Source organism: Rhinolophus sinicus, chromosome 17 (genome assembly GCF_057876585.1).
Source record: "Rhinolophus sinicus isolate RSI-liver-muscle chromosome 17, RSI-T2T, whole genome shotgun sequence".
Classification (NCBI taxonomy): domain Eukaryota; kingdom Metazoa; phylum Chordata; class Mammalia; order Chiroptera; family Rhinolophidae; genus Rhinolophus; species Rhinolophus sinicus.
In genome coordinates, this window is record NC_142517.1 from 207,078,569 (window position 1) to 207,104,889 (window position 26,321).

Genomic DNA, 26,321 nt, shown 5'->3' on the forward strand with positions numbered 1-26,321 from the left:
GTTTCATATGTCTCGACATAGTAAACGGTTAACCTGTTTCTATTAATACTTGCCATTCTTGAATCTACTTCTGAGTAATCACTCAGTTGGCTTGAATTGTAAATGTTTTTTCAGGAAGGAAGTGGATAGTATATTTTTTGCCTCATTCTATCAGTCAAGATTCTCTTGGTCTTAGCTTCCAGTTCAGAGGAATCACAACACTTGTCCCCAGAGGTACTAAAACCTCTCAGCAATGGAGGTGTGTATTATTGTGAGTAGGTCGTAAGTATGATATTGAAAGGCCCAACTCCTCCCTTGCACGCTTGATTCCCAGACCGTGTGCACAGCTCTAGGATAGTAAGAGTATCGTCATACCTGGAGGATAGTACGCCAACCTCATAAGGTGTTGCCTCCCGATTTAGTCCGTCAGTACACTATTATTCCATTCTAATCAGTGAATTCATTGGGCTTTGCTGCTTCTCGTAAACAAGGTAAAATGTTGAGTGTGATAACATAATAGCTTAAAAGGTATTTGGTAAATCTGTGGATCGTGGTGTTTATACAAGCAGGGTGGTTAGAACGAACGAAGGTAGCAAACGCAAACCCAGCATTAGTGTTTCTGTTAATGGAGAGAGGTTACTGCCCTCACCATCACATAAGAGTTCAGCATACTCAGCCTGCTGTCAAGTAGTTGCTGGGTTCTCCTGCTGTGGTTCTGTATCAGAGGCTGCTGCGGGCAAACTGGAGTCCTGCCAGGGTGGTAACCAGGTTGTTATTCGTGAGAGGAAGGTCCTGCTCCTGCTGTGGAGCTCATTTGCTGCTACCATGTACTTTGTTCTTATGCCCATTGAGCAAGCGCTGCAGTGCCTGGGAAGGAGGTCGGTTGATATTCTCAGGACCGATCGTCCTGCCTCCGCAGTGGAAGTATTTTGCTGAGTATTCTCATGGGACACAGTCATACTCTGGGCTCAGTTCATTAGGCCCATTTCATCCACATGTCTCTTCTTCAGATGTCCTTGTCACCAGTCCTCCAGTCTTTCTTCCTTCAGGTCCTATCCACCTGGCTAAACTTGTAGCCACTGCCCATCAGGCCACCTTTCCTCTGCCAAGGTACACCCTGCATATATTCTTGAAGTTCTGCCCACAGGGAGGAAGTTTACTTTGCTGTCCTTTCAGAGACCACCCCTTAGCATGGATATAATGCTGTCGGTCTACTTATGACTCGTGACAATGGAAGATGAGTTGAAACTAGGCATCCAAGGTTCTCAGACCTGTTAATCAAGTTGAAGATTCCTGTTCCTTTGCTGACAGTTTTGATCATAAATGGATGTTGAATTTTGTGAAATGCTTTATCTGTGTCTATTCAGAGGATGGTATATGTTGTTCAGTGTTTGATAATATGATGAATTATATCGATTTTTTAATGTTGAACAAATCCTGAATTACTTGGTCATGATGTATTATCCTTTTTATACTTGAATATTGCTGAATTCTATTTGCTAATATTTTATAAGAATTTTAAAGTCTGTGGGACTTAAAATTTAAAAACTTGTTCATGAGGGGATGTTGATCTAATAAATCCTTTGTCTGATTTTGGTATCGAGGTAATGCTGGCTTCATCAAATTATTTTCATCCTCTTCTATATTCTGAAAGCTTGTGTGGAATTGGTATTAAGTCTTTCTTAAATACTTGGTAGCATTCACCAGTGAAGCCATCTGGGCCTAGAGTTTGTTTTTTTATGAGAAGGTTTTAAACTATGAATTCAATTTCTTTAATAGATATAGGAATATTTAGGTAAAGGTTTTTGCTTGAATAATCTTAGGTAGTTTGTGTCTTTTCAAGGAGTTGATTTCATCCATAATGTTGAATTTATTGGTTTAAAGTCATTCATAATTCCCTTGCTATCCTTTTAATGCTTGTAGGATCTGAAATGATGTTCCCTCTTTCAGTCCTAATATTAGTGATCTGGGTTTTCTCTCCTTATTTTCCTGAATCAGCCCCACCAGAAACTTACCTATTTTATTCTCTTTTCAAAGAATCAGCTTTTGAGTTTATTGGGTTGTTTTTGTCTGTTCATTTGTTATCCATTGATTTTTGTTTCTTTATTATTATTTTCTTCCTTCCGCTTACCTGGGATCTAATCTTTTTTCTTTTTTCAGTTTTTTAAGGTGGAAGCTAAGATCATTGATTTGACACATTTCTTCTTTTCTAATATAAGCATTTAATGCTGTAAATTTCCTTCAAAGCACTGCTTTAGCTGCTTCTCACAAATATTGATATGTTTCATTCAGTTCAAAATATTTTCTAATTCTCTTTTTATTTCTTCTTTAACTCATGGTTATTTAATTTCCAAATATTTATGGATCTTCCAGATAACTTTCTGTTATTTTTTTCCCTTGTATTTTTGTTGTGTTTGGCTTTTTGATGTGCTTTCTGGGAGATTACCACCTAAGTTTGAGGAGAAGACACTGATCTGAGCCCACGTTGTATGTGAGTAGCCCTCGGGCTACCTGGAGCCCACAGGTTAACCCACAGGCTACTAGATAGCTCCTAGGGCAGGTGGGCAGGTATATGTATCAACTGTGGGCTCGCTCTCTTGGCTGGTGTGTGAGAAATGGGGCCAGCCCTGCTGCCACCATTGCCGTGTTCCAGTAGCAAGACTGAAAATAGGAATTTGTTAAAAGTCTGCATAGGAGGCAGCCACAACCCCCACCCCCTCCACCACTGTGCACCTAGGAACTCTGGCAGCCATCCATCTACCCTTACGTAGAAACAAAATCCTCTTCAAAGAAGTTGAATGGCCCTAGAGAAGTTCCTGATGCTAGATCTAAACTCCTTGCAGGAAGAACTGAGGGTGGATTCCTGGATCATCATGGTGGACAAGTAGACTTAGACCACAGAAGAGGTGGCCATCTTTGGTCTCCCAAACACCTACTACAAAGGTAGCTGCTTGACACATCACATTTCCTATAGGTGTACTATATTCAACACATAACTTCCAACTTGTGGTCTGTATGTGGCATGTCCGTACTTATGAGAATGGAGAGCTGTCACTTTTGATATATGCATAGATGACCCACAGATAAAGAGTGAGATCTGCCTTCTAAAAAGTGGAACCCTACTCATAATGGCAGGAGTATCCTGTTAAATGCAATCTTAATTTTAATGGACCGGAACCCTAAAATGTGAATAGTAGTATACTGGGTGATTGGATGACAGATACTTTTCTTCTCGGTGCATTTCTGTACTTTCTAACAGTGAACACATACTACTTTTGTGTTCAGATAAAATGTTTTAAAATATTAAGGTAAAAATGTATAGAATTAGGAAGTAAATATAAACATTGGATCTAATCTAGTGAGCATGACTTTAGGTATGTAGGCTCTGTGAAACTGATGCTTTAACAGAAAACTGGGTTGATCAGAATTGTCTCTAAAGATGTGAATAAGAGAAAGAATTGATAAGAGCTTTTAACTATCAATTTGACTTTTCCATTAAAAAACAATTGTAGGCGTCCTAAGGACAGCTTTCTGGTCCCCACTCCCCAGGTCAGAATTCCTGAAGAAAGGTACAATTGTACCGTAGTCCTAGACTGAACAGGACAAGAGTGGTGTCTCTTCTGCTTGGCCCCCTTCACTGGTCATGGCGTTCCTGCTGGAGGAAGGCCAGGAGGTTTTCAAGCCTTTCCTATGGCCCTCAGTTTGTGAAAGGAAATGGGTACCTGTCTTCTATTTATTCCCTAACACGGTTGGTCCTCTCTGTCCTGTCCACAGACAGCTGGCTAAGAGTCTTGGGCAGGCTGGTGAAATCGAGCCTGAAACAGAAGGAATACTAACAGAGTATGGTGTGGATTTCTCGGACTTCTCTTCAGAAGTTCTAGACTGTCTCCCTCAAGGCGTGCCCTGGACAATACCACCAGAGGAATTCAGCAAGAGAAGAGATTTAAGGTAAATACCTACAATTCTTCAAGAACGTGTTTTTACCTTCCGGCCTCCTAACTTACATTTCCTAGGAGCAGACCTCCAATGTTGCCATCTTTCCATCAACATTCAAGTTCAGTTAAGTGCTCTGTGTACCAGAGGTCTGCAAATTATGGCCCGCCAGCTAAATCCAGGCTGTGTACAGACTATTGGCTAAGAATGGTTTGATATTTTGATATCGAACTACAGGCTAAGAATGGTTTGATATTTTTAAATGGTTGAAAAAAATCAAAGCAAGAATAATCTTTCATGAAAATTACATGAAATTCAAATTTCAGCATCCATAAAGTTGCCCAGGAACACTGCCATGCTTATTCAGTTATATTATGGTCTGTGGGTGTATTTTTACACTATAACAGCAGAGTTGAATAGTTGCAACAGAGACCGTAAGGCCTACAAAACCTAAGATATTTGCTCTCTGGCCCTTTATACAAAAAGTGTGCTGACCCGTGCTCTAGACCATCCTAATTTCAAAAGGTACAGTTGTCCCCTCCTTTTCTTATTGCTGTGCCCCATAGGTCTGGTTGAATAAAGAAAGACAGTGTTATCTGGTTAGAAGTGTCTTCCTTTAAATGGGCCTCTTTAGGCACAGAGCAAAGGATTCAAGACTTCTGTGCTTGGAGCTTCATTTTAAAGCTTTACTTTTAGGTCTGGAATTTGTTGGAAAGTACTTTTGTGGTATTTTTATAACAACATCTTCTTTGAAGATGTTTCTTCATTGTGGGATGTTAGTTCTTTTCTGATATTTCTCTTCAGAATTTGGTTTCAGTACTGGCATTCATTTTGGATGCCACATGGAGATATTTAGAACCGAGAAACTTTTCATACAACCCACTGAGGCTGTGGAAGGTTTTTTGCTAAGGTCATCCCATGTCAGAGTCTTTTCCACCACACTTGCTCACTTCATGCAGCTGAACTTACGATGCCTTCAGCTCTTGGTGCCCGTTACTCCACCTAGTTTGAGAATCCTTTGTTTCCTCTTGCTGTTATATCTTTCAGGAATTTGCTGCCTTTTTTTCTTTGCTTGCTGAGGGTAGGCAAGGGACAGGCGATGCCAGTTAGTCCCCTTTCCTCCTTGTTTGTAGCTCTGGTGGAACACACATACATTTGAAGTCACTTGATTCAAGTTGCCGTCCTGGCTTTGGCGGTCACCACTGTTCTTAGAACTCGCGCTGGTCAGTTACCTCGCCAGGGCATTTGAGATCCTGGGCCCATAACCTTACTCTCTCTGAACCTTCATTTTTCTCATATACAAATTGAGGGGCTTGATTGCTGAGATCTTTCCCCAAATCTAGGAATCTATGAACAAATTTAATGAGAAAAGGTCAGAATGAATGGCTGAACTTTATTGTTTGAAGGACAAGTTAGTATAGCTGTTCCGCAGTAGCTGTCAACATTTTAAATGTACCCACCCTTTTACCCCCAAACTCTACTTCCAAGAATCCATCCTACCCAAAGAAGTGTACAGGGATATATGTACACAAGTGTTTGTTACTGCTTGATTGTAAAAGTGACACTGCCGATGTCGCATCAATCAAGGAATGGTTTAATAACCTATGTCACATTAATAAGATAGCAGTCCATACAGCTGCATAAAAGGAGCTAGATCCATGTGGACTGGCCTAAAACAATGGCCATTATATATTGCAAAGTAAAAGAAGCAAGTTTCGGAACAATATGAATATGAGCCTGTTTTTTATATAGTCAAATAATATAAAAACTATATAAATGTATAGACAAACATACACATATGTGTACACATAAAATTATATATGCATAGAAAAAGGTCTTCAAGGAAATCCAGACCTATGGTAATTGACAGTGGTTACCATGCGTGGACTTGGTGGAGTAGTAGGAGGTGGGGAGGCGATGTTTTACTTTTCATTTTATAAATTGCTCTGTTATGCAAATTATTTGAAAAATAACTTTAATAACTTTTACAAATTATAAATGGGACTATGAGAAAAGAATGGTGCTCAGTGATTTCTGTCTTCCTCCTAGCCTGCAGATAAATAATAAGGCACGTCAGCAGTCACGGAGCCCAGTATTGTTCTCAGTTCCCCTCATGGCTCCACCTTGTCATTTCTTTGGCCCCCATTGCCTTCTGGGTTAGACCACAGACCAGGATGCCTGCTCTGCAGGAGGCGTCTGTTAAAATACACCTATGTGTCCTGCAAAGGGACCCAAAGATGTGGGGTGCTCTCTGCTATTAGCATAGTAACAGGAATTTTTTTTTTTTAATCGCTTTGACCTCCAAACACTTTCTCCCTGCCTATTATCTCTAGGATTATGGTTCTACAATTCAGATTTTTATTTTTAACTCCTTTGGCTTAAAATCTTTCGACTGCTTCCTGATGCTATAAAGTAGTAATCTCTAAACTTGGTTACCATGCCTTCCCAATAATGCGTGTGTCTTTATTTTAAAATTACAAGCGTACTTAACTACTTTACTGATTTATTATATACAGTGTAAATTTACATAAAAGTGGAAAAATGAGAATGAAATCAGTTTTTAAATACTTTCATATTTTAAAAAAAACGGTATAGAAAACTTCATATTAGTAATTTCACTTTTGGTGAAAGAAATGTGATTGAATTTTCTTTTTTTAAATTTTACTTTAACAACTTATGATATGGGAATGCAAAAGTCTGAATATAGGTTCTGTAAATTTAGTACTTAGTTTTGCTTTTAATGGTTATAATAATTGAAAAAGATACCTTATATCTTGGAAAAAAGTGAGCTGAACTTACTAAATCATAATACTCATTTTTAATCCTATTCACCAATTATATTCAGATTCATTTTGCAGTCCAGCTAATAAATTTCTATCTTTTATGATGCCAGTCAGTTCTTGTGGACTCATTGAAAGATTTTTAGATTTTTAAAAAATGGGTTCATAATCCTCAGTTACTCTTCAGTTGGCATCTTTAAACACTAGTTAGAAAATTCTGTTTCAGTGTAAGGGTATGGGTACTTTTGTGGTTTATACACTGAGGTCTCTTTAGGCCTCCACATTGTATAACAATGGAAACATTTGAAAACATCCATTTTAAAAATTTTATCTTCAAAACCTGAGTTTCTTGTTTTATTTTGTTTTCAAAAAACAATAACTTTTTCTATCGTTAAAACGTCACCTTTATCTTGAAGGGACACATTAAGTATGTTTATTCTTGTCTATCTGCTTTGTCACGTATGATTGACAGTCATTGTTCTGAGATCATAATATGGCAAAATTTTTTTTTCATTTTGTATAATATGGCTAACTATGAGTTCATGTTAGGAGCAGAAGATATGTCAACTTTGTCATTTTCCTGGTGTTGGTAGTATTCATATTATTAGTTTAGTGTTCTCTTCAATCTGTGGATCTTTGCAATAATCTTTTTTTCAGCCACTTGACTATTTCCTAAGGATTAGTTTAGCTAACACTAGATAATTTCTATCAATCCATGTACAAGTCCTCGGTAAATGGGTGGCCGAAAGCATCGGAACTAACGGGGGTGCTAGTGTCATTGTCTTTGTATCTGGAATGCCAACTCTCTCACCTGTACACCTCACCACCTGAGCCAAACATCTTGTGAGGGCACCAGCGTTAATTTATGTGGTTATGTAGTCACAGTTAGTTCTTATTTTTTTAATGAAACATAAACATAAAAGAGAAGTCCATAGTATGCTGAAGTGTTTGGCTCTGATTACATTTCTCTTCTTTTTGGTCTTGTGATAGATTTATTCTGTTTTTCAACTAACAAATATTTACTGAACATCATCCATGGGCAGTGAGGGTTCAACAATGAACGAAAATAGATGTGGTCCTTGTTCTTGTGGAACTGTCAGTCTTGTGGCAAAAGAACATGAATCAAATGTATTATATTAAGCAGTAGTCAAATACGGACTTGTAATGGAGGAGAGAGACATCGTAAGACTGTGATTTCTTCTGCTCAGAGGTTCAGTGCCTTCACAGAGGTTTTATCAATATAATTTTCCCAGGAATGTCAAAGAACTAGGAGTGAGTCCGAGCACACACTCAGAAACATGTACTATGAATAAATTAATACATATCCTGCAAATTCCTAAATAAAACCTATGTCCTTTTCCTCCCTTATTCTCTCCTATATACATTTATTTACATATGTTACTTATATATGGAAATATAATCTATATGTGTATATATAATATACACCAAGTTCTAAGTTAGTCATTGGAAATCCGAAGACAGGTACAGCCGAGCCTTTGTTCTTCAGGACTTTACTGTTTCTCAGGGAGACAGGTTTATACTCAGATAAATTACAGCAGAGCGTGGCAAGTGCTATAATATCTGTATGAACAAACTGCCAAGGTCATTGGTGCTTGAGCTGAGATCTGAAAAACGAGCTGGTATAGAAGGAACTGGAGTGACTAAAGGAGTCTTCATTTTTGTGCTAATCTGTGGCTGCACAAGAGGTGGCATGTTCCCCAAGACTCCCAGATCCTTCTGTAACAGGACTCCCAACACCTAGGTTTTGATGGCTTCTTGACCCCCTCTGTGGGCCACCCTGCCGTGGAGCCTGCAGGATTACTCTGGCTCTAGCTATCTAAGGACTTCAACATACCCGTTTAGGTTTGGTATTTGAACAATTATATTTGGAACAGAAAAGTTCCATCAATCTTTAAACCTCATAATCCAATTATGTCAGTAAAATTCCAGTTTTTTAGTCCAATGGAATTGGGGTAATATTTTGCAAACTGAAGTTGAGAGAAATAGTGTTTATTTTGAAAAGAAAAATGGTTGGTTAGCAATTTTCAAGAAGTAAGGCTGGTGTGAACTCCTAGAGGCAATCTGGCCCTTCTGATTGGAAGCACCATTTCTCTGGACCTTTGGCTCCAGTCTCTGGAGAATCCCTGCACGCATGGTCTAGGCCTGCAGCTCTCTTTTGCAGGGCATCTGAGGTTAAAAAAAAAATTAAAAAAAATAGCAACACCAATACTGCAAGCCTTTGGGGATCCGGAGGAGAACATATCCAAGGAAACTGCTTAAAGGGGGTTGCACCAGAAGCCCAAGCAACCCCAAGGTTATTTCTGAGACGGGCTCCAATTATTTTTAATTTCATTCATTTTGTTTTGTTTCCTTTGTTGCTAAACTGGAATAGGAAACCAAAGCTTAAAAGTTCAATTAAAGTGGAAAATGAAAACCTAAATGTTGGAGGGGGAAAATACCATGCTAAACTGATTTTTATATTTTTCCTATGGTTAGTAATATTGTGGAAGTTTGGGTCACGTCACTTTTCAGTAAAATCATGAGCTTCATTGAAGTGGACGAGGTTTCTATAGTTTTTCACAGGACAACTTGTGGATATCTGTTTCTTAACTATTCCCTCAATAAAAAGGAAGCCCAGTGACCTCCACCGGACCATTACAAATGTGAAACTTGGCACTTAAAATTGCTTGCTCTAAATTTTCCAATTGCTTTCTTTTTTTTTTTTTTTTTCCATTTAATGTCGTTCTGCCAACTAGTGATTTTATTATTATAAACAGGACATTGTATTCACTTTTAAGAAGAAATATGAAGCTGGAGATAAAATTACAAACTGCAGCTTCTCGGCTGCCAAAATAGAAAACAATGAGCTAAAAATACTGAGCACAGAAAGGGTGTTGTGGTAAGAAATATTGAAATATCTTCAAGATGGAACTGTTCCAAATAGACAGAAATTTCCTCTCACTCCAGGTAAAACCAACCTTGAAATAGAAACTTGAAAGGAGAGACATATAATACTAACCTCTTTCAGGTCAACCCTTTTGTGGGAAAGCTTTCAAACATAACTAACATTAAATGACTAATAATCTTGCTGTTTATCAGGAAGTCCAATATGATTAAATTGCCATTTAGAAAAGATTCCTCCAGTAAGGGCGTGTGGCAGCATGGAGGGAGCACGGGAAGTTTGCCGTAGTTCTCCCCAGCACTAGTTGGGCCACCTGGGCAGATCTGTTAAATTTGGGGAGTCAGAGAGAGAGCAGTTTTATCTTTTGTAAAATAGATTAGTTGACCAGGTTAGGATTTTCCACAAGTTCTTGGGGATTTTAATAGGTGTTATGGAGAAAAAGGGTTCCATGGCCAAGCATTCTTGGAAAACAGTGGGTTAATAGATTTCTAAATCAATAGATTTGCTAAATGAAATATTTCAAAACAGCCTAGCTCTAATGGTGTGTGACTCTGTGAGATGTCCTTTCTGAGTTATTCTGAGACATCTCATTCTTGGGTTTGAAAGAAAATGACATCATGGGTGACTGTCTTCCACATTTATGTGACACATAAATGCTGACTGTGCCCCATTGTGGCAGCACAAGAGATTCAAGGATTGTACTTTAAATCTCAGCTCTTCCATTGCCAAGAGAACCGCTTCTTTCCTTACCTGGAGGGAAGCATTAAAAAAGTATTCTGCATTAAATGGGAAAGCTGTCATTGTCATTGGAAACTACTGGCAGTATTATTCCCTTCATGTAAATCCCAGCTCGCTGTTTATGAAATGACAGGAAATCCATAGGTAGTAACGAAGATTAATGGGTCCTAAAGTAGAGATACAACTGGATATTCTCAATTGTAAGTCTGTGAATAGTTATTCAACTCATAAAATTTATGTTGATAAATAGCACCCGCTCTTAGAGAAGACAAATATTCAAAGATCAGTAGATTTTATCTGAACAGCTGGAAAAATGCCTATTGGCAGAGAAGACAATATTTGAATTTATACCCAGAAATAATTTCATAGCATTATGGAAACATGAATTCACAAGAAAGATGACTAATTTCTATACAGTCTAAATAAAATCTGGTTGGAATTATACTGTAATGATATGAGAAGGGCTTTTCTGTATGAGTGGCCTAGGATTTGGAGTATACTGTTGGGGTATAGAGTAGTGAAATCTCAAGGTACCAAAGTTTCTCCATTGGTTTTTATATTGAGATACCCAAATACAATAAAATTACCTCTTTATAGTGTACAACTCAGTAGTTTCTTGTATATTCTCAAAATTGTGCACCCATCACTGCTAATTCCAGAGCATTTTCATCACTCCCGAAATAAATCTCATACCCATTAGCTATCGCTCCCCATTCCCTCTCCCTCCTAGCTCCCAGCAATAACTGATCTACTTTCTGTCTCTATGAGTTTCCCTATTCTGGACATTTCATGTAAACAGACTCATATAATAAATGGCCTTTTCTAGCTGGCTTCTTTTACTTGGTATAATGTTTTAAAGATTCATCCATATTGTAGCATATATCAGTATTTCATTCATTTTTAGGGCTGAATACTATTCCATTATATGGATACATCACATGTTATTTATCCATTCATTGATGGACATTTAGGTTGTTTCCATTTTTTGAGTGTTAGGAATAATGCCACTGTGAACATTTGTGTACAGGTTTTTGCGTGAACATATGTTTCCAGTTTTCTTGGGTATATACCTACGAGTGGATTTGCTGGGTCATGTAGTCAATCTATGTTTAACCTTTTGAGTAACTATCAAACTGTTTTCCAAAGTGGCTGCACTACTTTTCATTTCCACCAGCAATGTATGAGGGTTCCAATTGCTCCATATCCTCACCAACACTTGTTATTGATATTTGTAATTACAGCTATCCTTATGGGTGTGAAGTAGTGTCTCGTGGTTTTGATTTGTATTTCTTTAATGACTAATGATGCTGAACAGGTTTTTGTGTGCTTATTGGCCATTTGTATGTCTTCTTTGGAGAAATGTCTATTCAAATCCTTTGTCCATTTTAAAACTGAATTGTCTTTATATTGAGTTATGATTACTTTTTACATTCTCAGTACCAATTCTTTATCAGATATGTAATTTGCAGATTATTTTCATCCATCTGTGAGTTGTCTTTTCACTTTCTTGATGCTGTTCTTTGAAGCAGAAAGATTGCTAAATTTTACGAAATCTAACTAATCAATTTTTTTCTTTGGTTGCTTGTACTTTTGGTGTCATACCTAAGAAACCATTGGCTAATCCAAGATCACAAATATTTATACCTTTTTCTTCTAAGAGTTTTATAGTTTTAGTTCTTACATTTATGTTTATGACCCATTGTTAATTTTTATATATGGTGTGATGTAGGGGTGAATCTTCATTATTTTGCATGTGGGTATACAGTTGTCTCAGTACCATAGGCAAAGACTATTGTTGAAAAGATGATTCTTTCCCCCATTAAATTGTCTTGGTACCTATTTTAAAAATCAGCTGACCATAAATGAATGGGTTTATTTCTGGGTTCTCAGTTCTGTTCCATTGATCTATATGTCTTTCTTTATGCCAATACCACACTGTGTAGATTACTGTAACTTTGTAGTAAGTTTTCAAATTGGAAAGAGTGAGTCTTCCAATTTTGCTTTTTCCCCCCAAATTTTTTGGCTATTCTGGGTTCTTTGCATTTCCATATTAATTTGAGGGTCAGTTTGTCAATTTCTGCTAAAGAAAAAAAGGAAAGAGCTAGTATTCTGATAGGGATTGTGTTGAATCTGTAGATCAATTTGGGGAGTATTGTCATTAAATGTTCTAACCCATGAAATGGGATATCTTTCCATTTATTAGATCTTTAATTTATTTTAATGATGTTTTGTAGTATTCAGTATACAAGGCTTATGCTTCTTTTGTTAAATTTATTCCTAAGTATCATTCCTGAACTAATTGTGTAGGGTCTGTATCTTTGTTGTGAGAAGCCACTGAAGTTTCTGCGTGGCTAGCTTAGTGGTCAGCTAATGGATGGACAGAGATTTTCTTAAGTCTAACCAATAGTCTCAGCCTTTGCTGAGGACCTCTGTGCAAGTGTTGGGGCATACCTTCAATGTTCAGGCACGCACTGCACAACTATGCCTTAGCCTTCACTTCCTGCCTGTGCAGAGCTTCAAGGTCATCCAGAGGTGTGAGCTTAAGGCCTTATCTGGTCTTTCTTGGGCATGTTCACAGCCCTATGCATGTGTGTGGCTGTCTCCATCCCCAGGAATATGTCAGGCCTTTTCAAAGCCCTCTATGACATCTTATTCTCCAACTTTAGCCTTTAACTTTTGTGGTTAGCTTGTTTGCCCAACTGTTATCACCACCTCAGAAATCTGCCATGTTAAATAATTGCTGCTGATTGTTTTTGACAAACACCCCTGAGGCTATAAGGCTGTTTACACTGAGCAAGGTATGAGTCAGGTCAAATTAATGGGAATGGGATTTTCAGGGAACCGCCAGACAGGTCAAATTATGTCAGTTCTGTTTTAGTGAGCTTCTACACCTGTGCTCCCTCCAGTGGCTGCTGGACTGCTGGTTTTCACCATGTTAGGAGGCTGTTGATTTTCAAGGCTACTGCAGACCTGCGAAGAGGGACATAGGAAGAAAGCAATGAAAACCTTACCAAAGCTCACTGTTCTTATTGAGATTCAGCCATTTCTCTTGAATAAATGGACATCAGATTATTACAAGCCTTCGGTTGATTTCCAGAGTTATGAAAAGGTTGATTTTGACAAGTCTGCCAATATTATCAATGCTTATGTGGATGGTGGCTTTTCAGAGGTCCATGCCCTGCCAGTGCCACTAATGTAACTCTCAAGTCTCTTCACTTTTTAATGCTCAGGTTAGAGATAAAACAACTTGCAGCAGAAAGCTTTGAGAAAGAAACAAGCCTCTCATTGAAGGTAACAGAGAGAGGGAAAGGACGATATAATTTGAAAATAAAAGCTACGAAAAGTAAATAATTGTATGGGCAAATTATTCTTAAGATTAGGAAATGTTGGGTAGCTTGACTCTCATATCAATGCAAGTGAGAAAAATGAAACAATCAACTTTATTGGTAATAGGAAAAGAGGGAAATAAATGTTAGCTCCCATGCAGTATCCTGATCTGCATTCAACCTTCATTTTCCCCCAAACCATTCTACTCTGTCAGCTTCTGCATCTTGCCCAGGCCTTGCTCTGAACTAGGAGCAATGTGCCAGTGCCACTTTCCAGGGCCCACCTTAACTGTGGTGAAGCCTGTGCCATCTCACTCTGGAAGAATTAGTCATGCCCCACTCTCCTTTCTGTGGACCATTTGTTCAAACCTATAATACAACACTTGCCATACTGTACTCTAATTTACCTGAATGTGACTCCGTCTTCCTGATGGATAATAAAGTCCTCAAGAGCAAGGGCTAGATCTTACTTGTCTTTCTATTTCTAGAAGCTACCTTAGTACTTGGTATGTAATAGATTATGCAGAGTACTTCCCCCTTATCTGTGGAGGATGATCCAAGACCCCCAGTAGATGCTTGAAACTATGAATAGTACTGAACTCTGTATATACTATGTTTTTCTATGCATACATACATACCTGTGATAAACTTTAATTTATAAATTAGACAGAGTAAGAGATTAACAATACTAACTATTATAGCTATATACTGGAATAAAAGTTATGTGAATGTGGCCTCTCTCTGATAACCAATCTGATAACCCAGACGGCTGCCAGGTAACTAGCAGGTAGGACATAGCATGCATACAGTGGATTGGACAAAGGGATGATTCACATCCAGGTGGGACAGAGCAGGACGGCATGTGATTTCATCACGCTACTCAGAAAAGCGTGCAGTGTAAAACTTATGAATTGTTTATTTCTGGAATTTTCCATTTAATATTTTTGGACTGCACATTGACCACGGGTAACTGGAACCATGGAAAGTGAAACTGCGGATAAAAAGGAACTACTGTAGGTAAATAAATGTGTATAGGATAAAAGAAGGGAGAAAAAAAGAAAAAAGACAAAGAAGGTTATGTTTAGGAGTTTGTAGAATATGTATTTATTTAATATAACATGTTTTAAGCAAGTTCTAGGATTCATTCCTGTTTCTTTTTGATATTCCTAGGAAAATGAATACTGATAACACAATCTAGTGCTTTCAAAACAGTTGCTCTGTGGTGTGAAAATTAAGTAGGAAAACATCTTAAAGAATAAAATGTTAAAATTGCTATAATAAAATGTGGTACAGCTTCTGTTTCTGACAGAGTATATCCATTCCTCCTGGGCTTTCCTTCTTACAACTAAAAACATGGACAGAACACAACAAACAAGTGTAGGAAGATTCCGAAAGCTTGAAAAAAGATGACGGACTGCCTAGGGGGTCTCGAGACTTGAGGAAGAATGTGCCAGTTATTCCCCTGGGTTTCCTGTTGCCTCCCGTATGTCCCAGACAGGAATGGCCAAAAGGCCCATGAAAAAGAATCTCCAGGAGAAACCTTTCTCCTTTAGCCAAAAGACCAGGAAAAAGGTGGTCTAACAACAGAAAATCTTTTTTGGCAATACCCACCATACTCCAGCCAAATACCAATGGAAAACACACACACACACACACACACACACACACACACACACACACACACACAGGTTTCAGTGGGGCCAAGCAAGATGTTACTACGCTATACTCCCCGCCCCCCACCCCATCCTATCCCATGAAATCCAGCAGCCATGCTCCAGTTCCCCCCACCTGGTGGTGTCTGTGGAGCCATGCAGTGACTTAATGTTCCATCCTGTCGGCCACGTGTAGATGACATACCAATTCCCCCTTTGGGAGGTGTCAGCAGTTCTGAGCAAGGAGCTAATCTTCCATCCCCTGCAAAGCAGAAGCAAATTAAGTCACGATGAAATATCAGGAAACACCTATTAGAATGGCTGAAAACTAAAAGGAAAAAGCAAAGTGAGGAGTTCCAAGAAACACCAAGTGCTGGTGAGGATGCGGAGAACATGGGTCACTCAACACACTGCTGGTGGGAATGGCACAGCCTCTGGAGACACCGGCAGTTTCTTAACAAACTGAACACAACCACCATACAGCCTGGTAATTGCATTCCTGGGCATTTAGCCCAGAGACATGAACACTTGTGGTTCACACAAAAACTTGCACACAAATTTTCATAGTAGCTTTATTCATAACAACTCCAAACTGGAAACAACCCAGCTGTCCTTCCACGGGTGAATGGTTAAACAAACTGTGGTCCATCCATATCATGAACGATACCCAGCAGGAAAAAGGAATGGACTATTGACACACGCAGCACAACTGCATGAATCTTCAGGAAAATATGCTGAGTGGGAAAAGGCCAATCTGAAAGGTTACATCTGTGTGATTCTGTTTACATGACATTTGAGAAATAGACAATAGATTTGTAGTTGCCATGAATTGAAGGAGGCAGGGCAGGAAGGAGTTGGATATGATTATAGTTAAAAGACAACTAGAGAGATCCTGGAGATAATGGTAGTTTTTGGTATGTTAATTAAGGTAGTATTTAATAATCTACACATGATAGAATTGTGTAAAACTTCATTAATACAAGTAAGAATAGGAAGTCTAAATAAGTGCATTGTATCAATGGCAATATCCTGGTTTTGATATTGTACTATATATAGTTGTTAAATTTTACCATTGGAAATTGGGTAAGAGGTAAATAGTATGTCTCTTATTTCTTACCACTGCATGTTAATGGACAATTATCTCAAAAGGTTCAAGAGTGTTTTTAAAAGTTACCAGGTGAGCACAGATCAGAATGTAGTAATTAATTTTGCATGAGGAGGCTTTAAAGCCAGGTTTGAACTTGGCCTTGAAGGATGAATAGGATTTCTATTTGCCTTATTATTGTTTAAAAAAAAGAAGACGAAAAAGCAACTAATACAGTTACTGACATCCTCTGAGAAGACCTTTCAGTAGGGGGACATGCTTGTATGGCCCTTGAACTGTGTCAGTAACCTTAGGCCAAGGTGAAATTCAGGAAAATCTGAGATTGTGAATTAGAGGGCAAGAACAAAATGCTAGGTTGGGGAAAGATGAGTGAAATTTGGACATGAAGTGCCTAGGACACTAAAAGGAGATGTCCAAGAGGCAGAAAGAAAAACAGGCCTGGCACTCGGGCCTTAAGTCTGGGCCGCAGCGATCTGTTTAGATGCGCATGCGTCGTAGTCAGACCCACAACCGGAGCAAATCTACCTGGTGACATGCAGTCCGAAAAGGGGAGTGGACCCTGATGGACTCTAATAGAGCTCCAACATTTAAAGGGAGGAAGCCTCTTAGGAAAAGTGGGGCTGGGGCGCAGAAAGGAAGCTATTACAAGAGTTAAAGAAAAGGTGCGCTTCCCCGAGCTCTGCTGGAGTGAGGTCAGCGGGGACAGAAGTTAAGTCACTGCGTTTAGCCATCAAGTCCTTTTCTCTGTCTCTCGCATGTCTCACCAGTTGTTTCAGTGGAGTGAGGGGAGCCAGAGCAGATTGGAGTCCACTGGGGAGTGGAAGGGAGGTGAAAGGTGGGGGCACTGAGTGTAGACGTCTCTATAAGGAGGTTTTGGTGCGGAGGAGGTGAGAGGGAACTTGACAGCAGCCGGTCTGAGATGTGTTGGAGGATGCAGACGACTCGAGCTCGCGCACAGGCCCGGAAGGAGCCGAGCAGGGACGTCCACCACCATTTTGGACCCCTCTTCGGAAATTGCCTTCAGAGCCTAAGGCACATTTTCAACAATGGCAAATCTTCATCTTTTCAGAGTGGCTTTGATTTTTGGAAACAGCCGAGGCAATTTAGAGCCAAGAGTGGTAAATCAGGTGGTGATCAAGCTGGATAATACAACTTCAAAAAAAAAAAATAAAGTATAATTATAAAGTAGTAAAACTGATTTTCTTGTGAAGCTCATGAATTGGCTTAGAAAGTAGTTCTTAAAGAATTCCAAAAACCTTTTGAGCAGTTGTGGCATTATGTGAGTAAGTGTATGGAGTTTCTTTATAACTTTCGGGGGGTGAAAGGGGGGCGCTGATGTGCACAGAACTTCTGTCACGTGTGTGAAGAAATTGGTCTTGTTGTTTTATATTTACTCTTAATGCACAAATGTAAAGTTGCTCTATAATCTTTTTGCCTGAGAGGTGACTTAGTGGAATTATACCAAAGTTTGTATATGGGAGAATCAAGAGTTTCAAATTGTGATTGTTTAAACAGTTCTCCTGTGGTCTTACAGATGTAATTAGAATTCCTAGGATAGGAGTGTTCCCACAAGCATAATAATACTTTAAATGTGTGTTCAATTATCCTTTTCTATAGTCATATTTAATCGTTTCTTTTTGAAATAGAATTACTTTGAAAATATTAAATCACTAGTATAATCTCGACTGTCTTGTCAGACCTGGGACAGCGCAGGGCACATAGTAGTCTCACTGAGTGTCCCTCTCCTGTCTTCTCTGTGGTGGGGCTTGACACACACCAGAGGACACACCAAAAGGAGTATCAGTGCCCTAGTAGGAGACCCTCTCCGTTAATGTTCAGCCTAAGTAGCCAGGATAAGGGAATTAGCTTTGTTGTTAGTGTGACACGTACACACCTGCCAAATCATCATGTCATTTATCGAATGCTTCTTTTACACCTCTTTATAGGGGTTATCTCATTTAATTGTTGTATGCTTATGTAATACCTTATTTAACCATTAAAACACCCCTTGAAATAATTATTCCTATTTTACAGATGAAGAAACTGTGGCTCAGACGAGTGTAGTCACTCGCGCCAGGTCTCATGGCGGAGATGGGTAGAGCTGGGACTTGAATTCAGGTCTGCAGTCAGGAAGCTCTTACCCACCATCCTCATGTGTCCACACCTTCTTAAACCCATGCCCTTGATAAACATTTTTAAAAGATCAATCAAAAATACCAAATACCAAGTCAATCAAAAACACCTCACACTTCCCCCTCCCCCATGTTGAGGAAAAAAGTTAGCCTTCTTCAAATTCCTACTGGCCAAAAAATGGTGTAGCACGCTGTATTTTGAGTAATTTGAATTACCAAAGCTAATCTTTTCTTAAGTTAATTTTATTTTCGAAATAGAAACTTGATGTTGATATTTTGCCATGGCCTCCCTCAGCTTCCGCACCCCTCAGCCACTCACTGTGCCCCCAGGAGTGAGCAGTGTGGAAGCAGGGACTGTAACATCCTGTCATGGCTTGTTACTGAGAAAGCACAGAGAAAGCCACGACAAGTTAGCCATTCTAGGAAATTTTCCACAGCTGTTGCATTAATTAAGACTTTTTTGGTCCCAAATAACAGAAACCACTGGAGCTCGCTTAAGCAGAAGGGAATTTAAGGATCCTGTGGTGACTCCCAGAACCCAAGGGCAGGGAACCAAGGACTTGAGTGAGGCAGGAAACCCAGAAAGCCTTCTTTCTTCCTCTCTGCCTCCCCTGCCCTCTACCCGTCTAATTCCTTCCTCCCTTCACTCAGGCTAATCTCTCACGCTTCCCTCTCCTCTGTGGGCTGGCTGCCACCTGCTACCCCCTTCTCTTCTCACATACCTCCCTCCTTATCTCCCTCCCCCTTTCTCCATCCCAATTCCAAATTCTAGGGCGAGGGTCAGTTTGTCCTGGTTCGGGAGAGGGAGCGTCAGGACGGTTAACAGTAAACCACAGCTGTGTTCACTGATTATTTTTCTATCCCAGGACTTTGAAAAATTTAAATGACGCTGATATCACAGGGCTGAAATGTAAGAATGTGGGTTTTAGAGACAAATTTGGCTGGAATCATCACTCCCTCTGCCACTTAGTAGGTATATATTCTTGGACAAGTTATGTAACTCCTCTGAGCCTTACTACCTTTATGAGTTAAAAAGGGATATACAGATATTATCTTTCTCATGAGGTTGTGGCAGAGATAAATGTAGTAACATGCAGAATGCTTAGCACAGGGTCTGCCGTACGTTATGCTTGATAAGAGATTGCGTCTTGCTTTCTGATGATCATTAAGGCACATTGCCTTACCAGAAAGATGTTTAAGTCTTGTGTAGAGTAAAAATTTCAGACTGCCTTCTGCCCTCAAATTCTGTTTCCCCTTACTGCCCCCTCCCCTTTTATATTTTGGTCCTGTTTTCATCCACCCTGCGTATCAGTATATTCATAACCAAAAGAACTTCAGTTCTAAACCTAGAATATTCTCTTGGGCCATGTTCTCAGGCCATGGCAGCAGGTCTCATGACATCACCTGAAGTGAATTCTGCTCACACACATACGTTGGTGCTTCTGGTAAAGGGACTGTTAGGTGAAAACATGGCTCCACCACAGCCCCAGCCTTTTTCCAGAGGTTGGAGTTGAAGGAGTCCAATTAAAGATTGAACTCAGTAAATATTTATTATCTCTACTATTTGCAAGACCCTGAAATAGATATTGTTAAAATTGAAAAATACGCAATTGAAACAATTCTTTCCTTCAAAGAGAATAAAGTGTAGAAGAGGCACTGATGAGTGTACACAAATCACTAATTCCGGGTGTTTAGCAGAACTGGCTTGCTAAAGTCCCATGTTAATGCAGGTAAGTAATCTTAAGTAAGAATGGAAAAGTAGTTTGAAGCCAGATCATGGAAGATACTGAAAGCCAAGCAGAGAACTGTAGTGTCAAGATAGCTGGAAGCTAGTGAAGCTTTGGAGAAAGGAGCATAATGTAATGCTGTGTTTCAGGAACTTCATCCTGGTTGCCAAATGCTAAAGGATCTGAAAGGCAGGAGGGGAAAGGAGACTGGAGTCCAGTTGGGGAGAGCTGCTTCAGCAGGAGACGAGGGAAGGATGATGGATTCAGGACCAGTTCAAGGCTCCGTCAGGGCTGGGTAATGGGGATTGGGCTGAGAGAGAGCTAGAAAGAGGCTGGGACACTTGAACCCTGGAAGCGCAGGAAGAGATGCAGACTGTGGACTGGGTCATCTGGGGTCTCTTGGGGCTCCTCCTCTCCTGAAAATAGGGTGGGAATGGAGTAGTCTCTGCATTTCACTCCATTCTGCAGCTCAGGGAGCACTTACAGTAACTAGGGGTGCTGCCGTTACAGCTTGACATGCTCTGCCCACCTCAAAGGGAGACTTTTGGGGGTGTCTTTTTGTTTGCATTTGTATTTTTGAGAAAAGAAGCCTAGAAGAAATTCAGTGCCTTATTTCGAAACCCTCTAGAGCAAACAGTAATTATTAACACGTTTTCATCTCAAAATTTATTAATATCAAAATCAGTCAGGAAGTCATTAACAGCCTGCTTTTTTTTTTTTTCTTTTTAAACTATAGAATCAGCTCTGTGAACAATGAAGCAGAATTTTGGTCCAAAGTGAATATTTAAAAGACATACAAAACTAGACTCGACTTTCCCCATTAATGAGAAGAAAGAATTCACATTTTTTTTCTGTTAAAAGTTACAAAGTTCTCCTCATGTTGGCCAAAATAATAATAGAGTCCCTGATCATCCTGAAATATAATGGAAATTTATTTGGCATTTTGTTGATATAGTCAAGTTGTTATTCAACAGTAAATTTAATTAAAATGCTTGTATGTGTCTCTTACAAGTCTCTCACCTCACTAAACTGGGACTCCAGTAAATGTTCTCAGTATTTTACAGAACTGTGCAAGGCCTATTAAGGCCCATTCACAGTACTTTCATCGTCCTTTTAATAAAAAACAATCATTTGGGAATACATTTTCCAGGCAGTTCCCCTGCTTCCCAGGGGGAATATTTTGAGGCCTCGAGTGACCAGAGGATTAAAAGCCTTGACTGGGAAGCCCTAGAATTCTTGAAGAGCTAGGCTTTTGAAAGATTCATTGTTGTGGAATCTCCCTTTGAAAGAGACCACTTTATCTTGCTCCTAAACATCTATAGGACAAACATAGCACTTTCTGAAAAGAAATTCTGGGTAATGGAGAGCAAATGTATGTAGGTAACCCAGTATGGGTAGTGTGTAATTTGAAGAATGATAGTTCCGTTTTTATGGTTGCCATAACAATCATACAGTTGTGCAAAACATGTGTATAGCTTTTATAGAAGGGAGCTGGCACCATTGTAATGATTCTTCTCATATCGGAACAACTGTTCTCAGATCTGAAAAATAGGGGTGGCTTAACCCCTCCCCAGTTAGCTCAGCATGTTCCCTGAGAAGGCTCTTGGGAGCTCCAGGGCTGTGGAAATGCATTCACCACTTACATTTGCATTTTAGCCTGAGAAATGGATTGAGAATTAAGGATGGTGATCCTTTCAACAGCAGGTTCTGAATTCCTAACTTGGGAATTCAAAGGATGAGGAAAAAAATACTGTTCCTCAAATAGAAATCTAGGAGAGATGTCTAGACATAGTTAATTCCTTGACTTTGTGACTATTCTTAATCCTGCCCACTAGAATTTCAATCCATCAAATACTGGCCTTTACCCATTGTGTTTAAGTCTCTGATGAAGTTATATTAAAATTTGCTTACAATTTCTGTTTTATTTTTGCATATTAACTATGTTTCTTCTGGAAATTGATAAGCAAATTTAAAAGTGTAGTCTTTCTAAGTAAAATGTATTGTCCATGCATATTCTCTTTTGGGCTACTTTTTCCTATTTTTGTGTATCCTTTCCAAAAGAAAGTAGTTGGGACTTGACTTTCTCTGACAAACTAAGGAATACCCACTTTGAATAAACTTGAACCTGAATAAACCCTGAAGGCAGGTTTTCAGGTTGAGGGTAAAAAGTTGTCAGATTTGGACTTGGTACCTAAAAATGAAGTCATTGTCAACTTAGTCAACCACAGAAAAACTTTTTCTGAAAGAAGTTTTGGGTAATTATTATTTCAGCCAAAATGTTTCTGGAGTGTTTAAATCTTAAGATAAAATATGGAACTAATGGTAACTAGAAAAGATGTCAGTTCCATTGAAATAAAACTTCTCGGTCTAATTCTTTTAACACCTTCTCTTCTGAATTCCTGTCCCATTTAATCAAAGCTTTGCTTTTCTGTGATGCTCAGCACATTACTTAATCTCGCTGAACCTCAGTTTCCCCGCCCACAAAGTGAGAGTAAAGCATAATGCCATTCTTATATGCTATTTTCTCTAGAGGTGATTTCTAGGAGATAGAGGGGAAAAAATGTTTTTAATGAGAGCAATGTTTCTCATAGATTGAAGACTTCTAATATAGTCTGTGAAGGTTTCGTACAGTGTATAGAACTTTCTATGCTTAAACTCTTAGCACTCCATATTTAGGGGCTTTGATATTTGATCAAATGCTCCTCTGTGGGAGCATTTCCTGGAAGTTGACCGCTACTTCATTTTGTCCGATTCAAAAAAACACGTTAATTTATGTCAGTATTCTCAGAGCCTGTTTTAAAGTAACCCCAATCTGATATTTTAAATCTAGATTATAAGAAAACCCTACTGCCAGAGGTAAAAGAAGAAAGAGAGTTGTTCCGAGAGAGCTTTGGATAGAAAGACTTCCTGACGCGGGTGGACTTGGAGGCTCTCATTGTGCCCTTAGCCCTGCGGGGCCGCATTCTGAACACCTGCAGGCCTGGGTTTAGACCTTCTTGGACAGGAAGTGAGCGTGCGGAGGCCAAGACGTCTCTGCTCCACATGCAGACTCTCTTGGTTGGGCTGTGCCCGGTAGCTCAGTACCTTCAGGTAAACGAACTTGGCGGTGCCTAGGCCTTGGCACTAGCTCATGTATTTGCCCAAGCCTTTCTTCCCCCACATAACCATGGCGCACTTTCTCACATTCTTCGTCATCTTCAAATATCATCATCATCATCTCATTGAGGCCTGCCGACTATCCTCCTGTGTTTCCCCGAAAATAAGACCTAGCCGGACCATCAGCTCTAATGTGTCTTTTGGAACAAAAATTAATATAAGACCCAGTCTTATATTATGTTAGATAAGACCCGGTCTTATATTATGTTAGATAAGACCTGGTCTTATATTATAGTAAAATAAGACTGGGTCTTATATTAATTTTTGTTCCAAAAGATGCATTAGAGCTGATGGTCCAGCTAGGTCTTATTTTCGGAGAAACAGTATTTATAATTGTAATCAGTTCTTCGAACCCTCCTTGCTCTGTTCTAATGTTTTTTTCGTTTTTTTCTTCCATAATACTTAAGTACAATGCTGTTTATTTTCTGTCTCCTCTCCCACGAGAATGTGAGTGTATAGAAATCTTTGTTCTCAAATGTGTCCCAAACACCTAGTAGATGCCCAGTAAATACTGAATGAAGGAATTCTGGCCTTCTTTCCCTGACCTCTGATACCTTCTTCATGTTCATGTTCCAGTGGTTCCTACAACTTCAATTTGATGTTGACGCAAAATAAGTGAAAATTTATGAAAAGAGCTAAAATTACACATAGTTATAAACCATTTAGAACAAGAAAGGGATGGACCTATTTCTTGGGAAAAGTCATGTTTGAAGGGCTGCATGGTGAAAGAGGAAGCCAACTAATTCTTTGTGGCTGCAAAGGGCTGAATTATGAAATTGCTCAGAATTGGATTTCACTTCAGAATATGAAGGTACTTCCTAAAAGTTAGAGCTCTCTAAAATTGAATGGCCTGCCTAATGCGGCAGTGAACTCTATCACCTCCCTGTCCCAAGTATTCAAGAGGTGGCCTGATCTGCCTGATTGATTCTGGTTTGGAGGCATTTGGGGGATAAGATATGGACTAGGGCAACCTCTAAGGAGCTTCCAACTCTGACACTTCTGTGATTCTGGTCCCTGATCTGATGTGGAGTGATCCCCAGGATTGACTGTCACGTGAAAAAGCAAGCTCTGAAAGAGAGTTTATAGTATTCAACTGTTTGTGTAAGAAAAAAGAGAAAATAAGAAACAATATATTTCAAAAAGAAAAATAAGAGAAAGGATAAACCAGAAAATGATAAAAGTAGTTCATCTACAGGAGATGGGTAGGAGTAAGGTAGAAGGATAGAGATGAGAATACGACTTCTCTGAGTACACTTTCACTTGGAACCATTTCAATGTTTTAAATATTCAACAATAAAATTAAAATCAAATCAAAAAGGAGGTAAAAACAAAATCTGTAAAATTGACATAAAACAAAAACAAATGGTCCTAATGTTTATCAAATGTATTAGCATCACCATACACAGAAAAAATAATTCAAGTGATTTTTGGATACTATACATTTGACCCTTCTGTGTACCTGTGGTGACTATATTCTAAGGATGAAACTCCAAAGAAATCTGAAACGTAATAGGTTCTTTGTTGCTAGTGTATTGGGATTATAATTCTGAAACTATTTTGAATATTGAGATTATTGGGAGTTTAGGTTGTCACTGGGAGTATGAAAATGGAAATACGAATGGGAGAAGACGAGGAAGTATTAGAGATTTCAGTTGGAGGTGTCCGTGTGAACTCACGATTTTTAAACAGTGTGTTGGGCTGAACCACATGAAATTGCCAGTGTTTAGGCCACAAGTAGTCAAATATTAGCAATTCCATGTGATTTAATCCAGCATTTTCTAATTCTGCTCAATAAGAGACATTGTGCTTCTGTAGAAGAATGCCCTTATTCTTAGAAAACGCATTCTGAAGTACGGAGGGGAAAGTATCATGATCACTCCAACAGAATTTTAAGAGGGACAGAGGAAGAAGAAAGATAAAGCAAATACGGCAAAGTGTTGACATTTGATAAATCTTGATGAGAAGCATATGGATATACATTTTACTATTCTTTCAGATTTCTTGAAAGTTTGACATTATTCAGAATGAAAATTGAGGGGAAGAAAGTTAATTTTAGCATATTCTCTGAGTTTAAACCATGGCTTTCCTGGCTCGTGCCGTACAGCACCAGGCAGTCTTGTCCTGTGGCCTCTGCTCCAGAGTGACATTTTTTGAAGTATAAAGAGAGTTTCAGTGAGTGACTGAGTAAATGAGTGTTAACACGGGAGGTCATTTCAGTTGGTTCTGATTCAGTCTTATCACTCACCTTTAGAAAGTAACCACCTGGTCTAGAAATTTGCTAAAGCTTGAGGTAGACCTTCTGTGGACCCTAGATGAAAACCCCCTGGTCAGGTAGAAATAACCTGCCCAGAGCATTACATCATTTCTTTCTGCTCACTCCGGGGCCTCATATGTGTCACTTCATCACTGGGGGTGGGGGTGGGGGGGAACACAGATGGACCAAGGTCTCTTTCTGCTTTAAATAGACTTAAGTCTCTTCTGTTCTGAAAAATGTGTGATTTGTGTCAGACTTGTTGGCATGTGCTGTGGCAGTAGAACTGAGTGAAAGAGTGTTAACATATCCACAGCTGTCATCGGAAGAAATAAAGGTCCAGCCCCATTGCACCAAGGGGTCAGACCTAGGTTTGAATCATGATCCCTCTTCCCGTAGGAGGAGAGGCTGGCCCAGCCCTGAGGAAGGTCAAGGTGAAATGGCAGTGCAGATGAATCCGACATCTGACTTGCCTGGACCATGCAGCACCCATCTGGCCGGGCTGTGCACGTGGCACCCCTTAGGGACACATTACCCTGGATGGAGCACGCCAGCTACTTAGCTGTTTTTCCTGTTACAGTTTACATAAAATTTTCTGGTTTCTTTATAAACTCTGATACCATCTAATAAAATATTTGAG

General features: G+C 39.3%; 1 protein-coding gene across 4 annotated transcripts in view; it reads left to right on the forward strand.

The window, feature by feature from the left end:
- DIS3L2 (DIS3 like 3'-5' exoribonuclease 2) overlaps positions 1-26,321 on the forward strand; it is a 299,279-nt gene that overhangs the window by 139,661 nt on the left and 133,297 nt on the right. For all 4 annotated transcript variants that reach the window (XM_074314980.2, XM_074314986.2, XM_074314989.2 and 1 more), the window contains one exon: positions 3,754-3,927. In XM_074314980.2, the coding sequence (XP_074171081.2) occupies positions 3,754-3,927 (174 nt within the window). The remainder of the gene's footprint in view (positions 1-3,753; positions 3,928-26,321) is intronic.